This window comes from Dreissena polymorpha, chromosome 3 (assembly GCF_020536995.1).
Source record: "Dreissena polymorpha isolate Duluth1 chromosome 3, UMN_Dpol_1.0, whole genome shotgun sequence".
Taxonomy (NCBI): Eukaryota; Metazoa; Mollusca; class Bivalvia; order Myida; family Dreissenidae; genus Dreissena; species Dreissena polymorpha.
In genome coordinates, this window is record NC_068357.1 from 100,812,453 (window position 1) to 100,824,387 (window position 11,935).

At 34.8% G+C, this 11,935-nt stretch overlaps 1 protein-coding gene across 2 annotated transcripts in view; it reads right to left on the bottom strand.

Annotated features, from left to right (window-relative positions):
- LOC127870770 (echinoderm microtubule-associated protein-like 6) overlaps positions 1-4,317 on the bottom strand; it is a 72,240-nt gene extending 67,923 nt beyond the window's left edge. For both annotated transcript variants that reach the window (XR_008044906.1, XM_052413245.1), the window contains exons 1-2: positions 4,033-4,317; positions 838-997 (exon numbers count right to left, since the gene is read on the bottom strand). Coding sequence is in view for 1 of the 2 variants with exons in the window: in XM_052413245.1 (XP_052269205.1) it covers positions 838-997; positions 4,033-4,229 (357 nt within the window). In the remaining variant the exon portion in view is untranslated. The remainder of the gene's footprint in view (positions 1-837; positions 998-4,032) is intronic.
- Between the last annotated feature and the right edge of the window lie 7,618 nt (positions 4,318-11,935).

Genomic DNA, 11,935 nt, shown 5'->3' on the forward strand with positions numbered 1-11,935 from the left:
ACATGAGGAAAACAGCCCGGCCATCTAGAGGCCATGTTTTTCAATGAACCGGAAACATGTTAAAACTGGGCTTAGTATCATAAGTGATTTTAAGAAGATAACATTTAAATTGTGACTACTTGAGTGCTAACATTGTGTCACTACAGCCACATAAGTCAAACTGCAGTACCCCTTGTGACCACATTTTTCAAATGTCTGGAATGATTATTGAAACTGACAGATATATCATTAGATAGAATTTTCTGTTCTTAGCAAATTTTCTTTAGATTATACTTATATGACACTTCTAGAGTGTTATCAACATTTGACTTAAGGCCATATGAGCAAAACTGCACGGCATCCTGTTTTTCAACTGATGAGAATCATTTTTACACTTATCATAAGAACAAGTGTTCTTAATAAGTTTCCTAAAGATTGGACCAATGAATGTGAAAACTTTTTTCTCTTTAATTTGAGCTTGTTACTTTGTTTTCACTTCAAGTGACCCAGTTTCGAACTTGACCAATAAAACTAATACTTCGACTTAGATTCATAAAAATTGGAAATAAATGTGGCCTTTGGAGTGTCAAAAAAGGCAAATGCTGGCGACAGATAACGCCTGATGGATGCTGAATGACAGACTAAAGACAATCACACACGCTTAGTTACTGTGAGCATTTTTTAAGCAGGTGAACTTAAAAGGTGAGATAATGTGTTTACATTATATATTAATTAGTATTGTCAGACTTATTTCATTTATTTCGTATAATATTACAAGAACAAAATAACACTTGGACAATCAAACAGCAATAAAATAAATTTGTGTTAATCGAATAGATAAACAATCTATATTCTCACTTGGCCATCCTTGTCGAATGACAGCGCCCCAATACCATTATTTGGTCCTCCTTTCAAGATGGATGTAGTAGCAAGACTGTTACTGTCCCAAACACAAATATAGGAGTCTTTCCCAGTTTGTCCAGTAGCAACTTGAGATTTGTCTGGATGCAAGGTTAAGCTGTCGGGAAACACATACAACATATGCTGAATGATTTAATAGGTTGAATTCTCCACATTTTACAAAAGCATCTATATTGCTGTATACTGTACGACGAGTATATGCTAACATAAGGCATACTTTAATTTGTTCTACTTGGGCAGGTTACATTTGATTACTAGAAATGACGCGACAGAGGCCCACGCATATCCCCACGCCACATGTTTGACCCAGGGGCGCCCTAGGGTTGGTAATGGGGCCATGCATTGTTGAGATTGACTGTATTGTCATAAAAGATGTTCAGTATCAATTTGAAGAAAATCGGTGTAGAAATAAAGAAGTAAACGTAAAACAATCTAAAAAAAGAGCTGTCTCCATAGGATGACATATGCCCCCGATAAACGCTTTGATAGAAGTTATGAGCATTTTTGGAAACCTAAACACATATTTCGAAACCTAAACCCGGACTTTAAGTTCTAGGTCAAGGTCAAATGGGTCAAAATTTGTGTGCGTATGGAAAGGCCTTGTCCCTATACACATGCATACCAAATATGAAGGTTACATCTGAAGGTACATAGAAGTTATGTGCATTTTTCAAAACCAAATGCAAAAGTGTGACGGACAGACAGACGGACAGACAGACAGACAGACAAATGGACGGACAGTGCAACTGCTATATGCCACCCTACTTGGGGCATAAAAATGAGTGAAAATCTCTGACACAGCCCCATCCCAACCCCCATAACTTTTGACCCATGGGTCAGATCAAAATTCCAAATAGAGCACTGTCGCACATATGCTCATAGCTACCATGTGTGTAAGTTTCAAGGTTCTAGTGCAAATAGTGTAGGAGAGAATAATGGCCAGGATGAATGGACAGACGGCAGAGATATCCGCATAATAGATTTAACAAGAGATGTGTTCGTCAGAAACACAATGCCCCCTATTGCGCCGCTTTGAAATAAATATTAATTTTTTTGAACTTTGACCTTGAAGGATGACCTTGACCTTGATTTTCCACCACTCAAAATGTGCAGCTTCATGAGAATGCCGCTTTGAAAAAAACACAAAAAACTTTTAGACCTTGACGGATCACCTTGAAGGATGACCTTGACCTTGAACTTCCACCACTCAAAATGTGCAGCTTCATGAGATACACATGCATGCCAAATATCAAGTTGCTATCTTCAATATTGAAAAAGTTATGGCCAATGTTAAAGTTTTCGGACAGACAGACACCATATATTCGACATTTGACCTTAAAGGATGACCTTGACCTTCACCTTTCACCACTCAAAATGTTCAGCTCCGTGAGATGCACATGCATGCCTAATATCAAGTTTCTATCATCAATAATTCAAAAGTTATGGCCAACGTTTAAGTTTTTTTTTCGGACGGACAGACAGACTGACAAACACACATACACACATACTGACTGACGGACAGTTCAACTGCTATATGCCACCCTACTGGGTGCATAAAAATCTAACACGGACCTAAGTTCAAGGTCAAGGTCACAGGGGTAAAAAAAATTATGCGCATTGAAAGGTCTTGTCCAGATACAAATGCGTACCAAATATGAAAGCAATATCTAAGGGACACAGACGTTATGAGCTTTGTTTAATCGCAGCCTTAGATTTCGAAACCTGAACGCGAACCCCAAGTTAAGAAATTTCATGTGCATGGAAAGGTGTTGTCCAGATACACATGCGTACCATATATGAAAGCAATATCTGAAGGGACACAGTAGGTATGAGCCTTTTTCGAGTTGAGGTCGCAGATTTTAAAACCTAAACGCTGACCCCAAATTCAAGGTCAAGGTCAAAGGGGTCAAAAAAAATTATGAGCATGGAAAGGTGTTGTCCAGATACACATGCGTACCAAATATGAAAGCAATATCTGACGGGACACAGTAGTTATGAGCCTTTTTTGAATCGCGGTCGCAGGAAAAATCTCTGACCCAGCCCCACCCAAACACCCATAACTTTTGACCCAGGGGTCAGATCAAATTCCAAATAGTGCACCGTGGCACATATGCTCATAACAACCATGTGTGTAATTTTCAAGGATCTAGTGCTAGTAGTGTAGGAGGAGATAGTGGGCAGGACGAACGGATGGACAGATGGCGGAGATAACCACATAATCCCACAAACGTGGGGATGAATACCATTTGATATGCATAATACAGTCATGTTCTGGATTTAAAATCAATATTTTGTTTTTGCTATTTGGATTTTAATGTAGAATATGCACAATTTCTGAATGGTTATGTTTTAAATGCAACATGCATGTGCTGCTAATCACACAATAAGCCCACTTGTTCCAGTAGTCATTGTTTTAACAAAAATGAGATAAGATTAACAAGGGTCTCTTCTATCGATAGAGGAATGAGGATTTTTTAATACACAGGAGTGAGGTCCATCACTGATCATCATAATGGGCATAATGAACATTCCTTAATGCAAATGGCATGCTCATATAGAAGCACTGCTATTAGAAAACAACAACAACTGTGATTTATGTAGCTAAATTAATAATTATTTAATGCTTTATCTGCTGTAAAAGGTTTGCTTCGTAGCTCTTTGGTGGAATTGCAATTCACTTAACATTATTTAAGATTGTTTGTTTTAAGATCGTTTAAAAATGAATTTGAGGAAAATTCATAAATATGACCTGTTTGTTTTGGTTTGGACGTTATAGGATCATGATTCATCCTATGTAAAATGTCTTAATTATTTAAATTAGTAGGAAAGCATGTTTGGACTTGAAAACAATACAATCATATATTTTGATAAAGAAAATGTATGGCATAGAAGATATTTGAAGTTCATAGTTAATCAAAGTTTAAGTAAAAAGATAGTGGGCAAAGACAGAGCTGTCGGCCTGACTCAATGATAAGCTGAATCAACCATTGATGACACAGCTGTTCATGCTGTTCCTGTTTGGATAATTGATTTCCTGGCAATAAGTAATTTACAAATCTTTATTTAATTAATTTGAATAGCTATGAATAATCTTTAAAAGAAATGAAATAAGATGTAAACAGTTCTGATTACCACAAAATGTCATCGTCGTGACCAAGGAAAAATCGCTGCCGGTTTTCTCTGGGGTTAAAAACAATGCCAACACCGGCTACAAAATACACAATTTCTTTGGCACCGGTTATGAACAGATTGTTGCGGCATTGGTGACCTCTGTAGCCGTACACCCATTCCAAACGAAGTTGGGCATCAGGTGCAGTTTTATCCGCCATTGCACGGTTACTTGAAATGTATTTTTATGTAAACAATTGTGAAAACATCCGTTCCGATTCCTGAAGAATCTTGTCGTAAACAATATCGGAGTACCTCGGATTTTTTTGTTGTAAGTGATGCGTGTAATATGCGGTCAAATCTGTGGGACGTCCGAAAGAAGAGAAAACCCGACAAAACTAATCAGAGTCGTCGGTAGAGTTAGAGTGCGCGCTATTCTTATCAAATATGATTTGGTTTATTGAACTATTCATTTATTTCACAAAACCAGTTTAAACACTTTAAACCGTTAATTAAAAAACACAACACTAAATGGTTTGTCAAACTTTAAGTTTAAAAAAACCGCGCTCGGATGTTGATGGGCGGTGTTCGCCATTCGTTAACGTCAACGGACTGATGGGTAAGTTTGCGTAAGAACCGCGCGGACTCTGGTACGAACAGGGTATACAGCGTGTATGATACATCGTGAGTAATAATTTCGGGAGAATATCAATATGCTCTGTATTTTTATGATTCCCAAGTTATGGAGGGATATATTGAAACCGCCCTGTCAGTTCATCCGAAATATAACCTGATTACACCGAGTTTGCAGGGTTGTGAAACAATTTTACCGATATTTATATCCGCCACACTCGATATATAACGGCCGTTCATACTTTGGATCAGTCCGTCCGGTACTTCGTGAAAATTCCACTGCCATCAGGTACGGTTCCAACCGTTTCTGCGCTGACCATTGGTGAAGAAGATTATTACCTTTCGAATATCTCTTTTATCATATGGCAACACGTTGCAAAAGCGTTCGAATTTGCCAAAAACAAAAAACACGTTCATTTGGTAAACTATCAATTAAGCGATTGCGTACACATTTAAATTACATTTTTGGTCATTCTTTAAAGAAAGTTTTTAATTCGCGCATTTAAGACTGCATATGCAAATCTTGGACGATATTTTACGCACGTGCATTAAACTCGGTTTTCCAGTACGCTGCTCATTTATTCACAGCTGACCTGACCATTTGTTTGGTCCCAGCGTGAATATTTATTATTTGATCTTGAACAATACAGTTAATGTCGATTGATTGATCATTGTCGGATCCGGTACTAATTAAGTGTACCGCCTGTACTCTTAAGTATACTTAAATGTACCCCGGGTACAGAAAATATACTTACACGTACCCGGCCAATTAAGACTGTACCCGAGTTATATTTCCGCCCAAAATCCGACGTCGTAAAACGCGTTACGGAATACAAAACAAAATTCTGTTTGAACAAAACCTGCATCGACTTGCTTTTTGGAGTAATGGTTTCGATAACATGGAGGTCACTTCATAGAATATTTACAAAAATATGAACATAATTTATTTGAAAAAAGCCGTTAACGTCCATTCAGCGTTAGAATTCCCTAGTACGTGTCAGTATATTTTCCGTGCCCGAGGTACATTTAAGTATAATTAAGGGGTACATGTAAGTAGTACCCGAGCCAACAATGACCAATCGAGCGTTAGTGTCATAGCTAACTACTTTAGTGTCACGGATTGTACTAAATTATTTAGATTAAGTCATATTCAATCCAATGTGTTGTAATCAAGGAAGGGTCGAAGTATACAATCGATAGTTAAACACAATTTAATGGATTTCCTATATTGTTCAGAAAAGCAAAGTTAAAAAATGTGGCGAATCAAGGTACCATGTCATTTTTTAATTACTGCTGAAGTCCGAAGAAAAAAATCGTTTTATGAAAAATGGCAAACACAATAAAAAAATACTCAACTAGAATAGATTATTATGATACACAAATATTATTCAGTTTATAAGTAATTGTGTTAGGCCATAGCACGTGAGTCGTGAATTGCACAGGAAGGTTACACTTATTTAAGCAGGTCTGTTTTTAAAACTTTACTTTAATTTTAATTTGCGAGTTAGTTTTATTTTTATGCTATCATGATTTTTTTTAAACAATTGATACATTAGAAAATATTCTGAAACATGCTAGTCTTAATGGATAGACCGTATTCAACAACTTCTATATTGATCGTCTTCATTGTAATAATTTATATACTTGTTAATTATTATACTCCCGTTCTTGTGTACAGTATATACAGTTGGTGAAGAAAACAGCAACAGCTTCACACATTTTCCATAGCTTTTTATGTAGCTTGTCGGTTCATTCATAAATAGTAATATTCGTTCAAACGCAGATTACGCTGGTAATTATTTATTATCATGAGTAGAACCCACTTAATCTAAAACATAAAATAGTCTGCCAGGTTTTGTGCGTTCTATATTACATTATGCTGCAGAAGTATTGGAGGTTGAATGAAATTGGACGCGTACATGCAACATTTTTGCAAACGATTGCTACAGGTTAAAATAAATACATTTTTATTGGGGAAAAAAGGTAGATTATATATTCAACGTCAACATATTTATTAAAATTCAAAAATATTGGTAAACGTTTTTTTAACAATGAACATCAAAATGCAAATTTTTTACAAACTTGCATTGACGATTGTAATAAAGGTTATACAAATCGGGTCTCAAATATTAAAGGGGCCTTTTCACAGATTTTAGCATGTTTTGAAGTTTTTCATTAAATGCTATCTATTGATAAATGTTAACATTTGCTCTTAAAAGCTACAGTAAAAAATCAAGAATAAAAAAAAAGAAAAGAAAAAAGCAATCCTCAACAGGGCTCGAACCACAAACCCCTAGGGTCTTGGCGTAAAAATTCTCCCACTTACACCCCTCCACCATCCTTCCGCATACAATGACAGCTGTGTTTTATACTATATATAAGCAGTCCTCATAGTTTCACAAAATATAACGAAAACAACAGAACTCTTCAAATTAGTCAATCGTTTCGCGTTGCAACGCTTTATAATTTTATGGTTTTAAATCGTCAAAAGATGCATATGATGGCTATATTAGATCATGGTAAATGTTCAGTATTACTGTTTCCTCACAAATATCATAACAAAATCGAAAATTTGCGAATCTGAAACAACTTTTTTTTAATTTTGTCAATTTACCAAACCGTGAAAAGGCCCCTTTAAGAACATGTTATGTAGTTATGGATTTGGTTATGTTTTTTTTGAAAATCTAAACGTTGTGCAAGTAAACAGTTTTATTAGCGAGTTCAAAATAGATTTGTTGATGATACAAGAGTGGTATGGTAAAATGAATAACATTTCTATATTAGCTATGTACACATTTTTTAAAAACGTTGAATATGAATAATATTTAGTCTTATATCCTATACGTCTGCGCTTATTTTGTATCAGATAAAGTGTCTCTGCCCATTGAGAATCCAGACTAGCAGGTTTGTTTAGAATGACATTCCGCGAAATGAACGGTGCTGTTTATGTTGTTATTACGTTGATTTCGAAGACGAAAACAATTTAAAGGGCCTTTACACAGATTTTCACATGTATTGAAGTTTGTCATTAAATGCTTTATATTGATAAATGTAAACATTGGATCGAAAAACATCCAGTAAATACCTAGAATAAACTTAAAAAAGAAGAAAAAAGTAACCCTCAACAGGGCTCGAACCACTGACCCCTGGAGCAAAAGACTACCACTTAGGCCACTCGGCCATCCGTGCTCATACAATGCAGGATGTATTTTATACTTTATAGGCCACTCGGCCATCCGTGCTCATACAATGCAGGATGTATTTTATACTTTATATAAGCAATCTTCGCAGTTTCACAAAATATAACGACAACAACAGAACTCTCCAAATTATTCAATCGTTTTGCGTTGCAACGCTTTATAATTTTCAGGCCTTTAAATCGTCAAAAGATGCCTTTTATGGATATTTTAGAGCATGGTTAATGTTCAGTTTTACTGTTTCCTCACACAGATCATAACTACAACGAAAATTTGCGAATCTGAAACATTTTTTTTCAATTTTGTCATTTTTCCAAAACGTGAAAAGGCCCCTTTAATATCCACATGCCGATATTGCACTGTTACGGTAACTTAAAATGTTTTATATTAACTCATCTGGTTAGAATTTGTATCAGTTATTAGTTTCATACGACAAATCGTTAATTACTATTGTATGGAAAACATCAAAGAAGCTTTTGTTGTAAGAAATACGATCAAAAGTAACATTTTTTAATAAATGTCATTACCGCATCGATAGGACTTCATTTCTTTCCGTGGATTGTCTTTGTTTATATGCATATTCTTAAATGACTATGATATATATATTGTTGTCCTTATTCACGCTATAGAAAAAAATGTGTATATTTAAGTATAAAGGTGATGCACTTTTTGTAAAAGTCTGCATAAAATGTCTGTCTGTTCGTCTATGATTTATGTCTGTCTGTTCGTCTATGATTTATGTCTGTCTGTTCGTCTATGATTTATGTCTGTCTGTTCGTCTATGATTTATGTCTGTCTGTTCGTCTATGATTTATGTCTTTCTGTTCGTCTATGATTTATGTCTTTCTGTTCGTCTATGATTTATGTCTGTCTGTTCGTCTATGATTTATGTGTGTCTGTTCGTCTATGATTTATGTCTGTCTGTTCGTCTATGATTTATGTGTGTCTGTTCGTCTATGATTTATGTCTGTCTGCTCGTCTATCTATGATTTATTTTTCAGTTGTACAAGTATAACGATATTCTGGTAATTTCTGACATTTCATTTGTGGAGTTAGTAAACTGCCAATTTTTTTTTTATTTCTTACCTTTAAAGTGATATTATGGGCATTTTTCACTGTTGAATTGAACTGAAAAGAATTAACAGGTCAAAAGAGTAAGTTAAAATGTGGTTACTGACCAATTATCTGCAAATCATCTTGCTACCAGTTGTTTATAAAAATATATTTTATATTATATATTTTACGTGACCCACTCAGTCCTGTAAGCCGAAATGATCCGTAAAACAAAATGGTGTAGTTGTGTCGTATAAACGATTCTGCACTAAAACTAAATTTAGGTTCACATTGTACATGCGTGATCAGTTGTCAACCGAAAGTACGGTTGATATTCAAATGCATTATTTTTCTCTTTCCGGGATATTGTTTTAGTATGTTGATGCTGCATTAACAAATATGAATGTATATGAAGTGAAAACACCAAAAGTAAACAACGGTTGCGATAGACACCTATAAACTGTTAGATGCCCATAATATCACTTTAAGATGGAACAGTTTAACGACGTTTGGATATGATATTTCCTTTATTTGGCGCTTAATGTAATTTAAGTTATTTGAAATATTTGGGAGCATACACCACGCAACACAACATTGTTGGTTTCAGTAATGTGTAAAACTTTATTTACAAAAAGTAGACACAAACTAAGTTAAGCACGGCAATAAGTTACAGTGACGCGCAAAATAGAGTCAATACTGAAGCACAGTGCGTAACAATGGAATGCAAACACACGTGATGCCATTGGCATTTGGTAGTGGGCAAAATGCCCACAAGAACACACACAGATTGCCGGCGGTAAAATGAAATAAATACAAGCCGAAGAATTCAATTTAGTATAAAGAAATTCAGTTTTTATTATATTTAAAGTGATGAAATTTCGATGTTTCTGCTCTGCTCTGTCATGTGTGATCACATGTGTTTGCAATCCAAGATGGGCCGAAGTGTACACATGAAAGTTAAAGATCACATGAATATGGAAAATCACTGGCCAATACCTTGTTCAAACAAGCGGATTAAAATAAACTGAGGAGAAATTTCACAATGTCATCCAACCGAATTGTTTGAATGTCTGAACAAAAAATTTCATTTTATTTTATGAACAATGAAACAAACTACATTGACACAAAAACACACTTGAATTGTATTTTGTATAACACTATTATTGTATTACGGCATAAAATGAATAATTAAAATATTAGATGTAGTCGGAGAATTGTGAGCTATTTTTTATTGACAGATTGAGTAAATTAAAATGCCATTAATTGCCCAAAGTTTATACATTTTAAAACATTAAAATTTACATAACAAACTCATTGGTATTAGACTATTGGTATTATTATGTATGGGGTGACTGTTTTCGACAACTTATTTATTTTATTATATTATTTGGTTATCATGATTTATTTTTATCACAAACATATAAAACGAAGAAAATGATTTGTACGAAGCAGAGGTCCTTTAGAAACTGCATATAAATATACATATAATCTGCATAAAAATACTGCTAAAAGTATTACATAAGTAGAGGATGTACGCCGTTTTAACTGTATCTACACACTTCAGGTGAAACGGTTAGAGAAAAGGGAGTATACATTCTTAAATTTACACACATATTAATATATTAAAAATATGACAAAACATATACCTTCTTTCTAAAGATATTGCAGATTGCTACAAAACACCCGTTGTTTTCATACACAGTTGTTTTAGAAAACACATTTGTACGTCAAGGATTTGCATGAATTGTGCATATAGTAAGACACGACACAAGACTGTTTTGAGCAATGTACAGCATTAAATAATTTTCATAAATTTGCAATCACACTGCTCGGCATTTACTTCATGTTTAGTATAATTATGGTATTGTAATGTGTTCTGTGTATCATATATAACTATGTGGACCACTTGATTATCTGTACAGAGGATTCGTCTTGCCAAACAAACCAAGCCATTTAAGCGACACGCTCATTTACAATCAATGATATCACATTAGCAAGAATGAAAAAGAATGACGTACACTGACATAATAACTTAATAATTATAATGATAACAACACTAATTGTTACAGTAGTAACGAACACCCTCAAAGCCACACGTCCTCATACTAGCAAGTTGTAAGGACAGAGTTATAGAAATTATAAGTTTAATAAGGGCTTCGTTCTAGCAATTTAAGCAAAGTATTATTAAAATGTCAAAACATGCAAGTTTGATCGGTGTTATGCAGATAAGTGAAGTGATGACTGAAACTTTTACGGATAAGTTTGAGTCTCTTGACATTCATATACAGACAAAAGGACGGACATCCATGAAGAATCCAGTTTCCTTCAGCCGCTTCGTGGCGGGTGGTATAATAATTTGAGCATAATTTGAAAGAATTGTAAGAGACAGTAGAACACACGCTAACATGACATATTCAAAGCATGAATTCTACGTGTATGGCACATTTTCAAACATTTTCAAACATACCCATTTTTACTTTAAACGTAAACACTATGATTGGTTCAGGTTGCATGACTAACAATAAGGTAGAACCCCATACAGTACATATGTTCAACTTCAAGATTATATAACAAAATGATTGTTCCAAACAATTTGTATATTCTCAACGATGTTTTAATGTGGATGTGACAACAAACAACATGCTTGTTCTCAATAAAACGCTTTTGCGTTTAGAAATAAATCTGAGTAACCCACTGAAATATTCTTATGTGAGGGCCACTGTTAGGTTTGGTACCCAGAACACTCATAAATGTGTAAGCCGTATGACTTAAAGCATAAATAATTGACCTTTCGACAGCTAGAGTGAAGCCACGCCCACCGATTTCAAGGGGGGTCACTCCGCCGAAGTCCGTCATAAAAATGGCTACGCGAATCGGCCGCATAAGTGAACCAAAAAGGCCTCATGGTATACCAGAAAGGCAATACAATAGTTTTTATTATCATTGAATAGTGGTGCTGAATATAATTATCATATCTATTAAATAGTCAAAACTTTTTTATTAGTCTACTTAAAAGCCGTTAAATTTATCATCAAAGTCGGCAA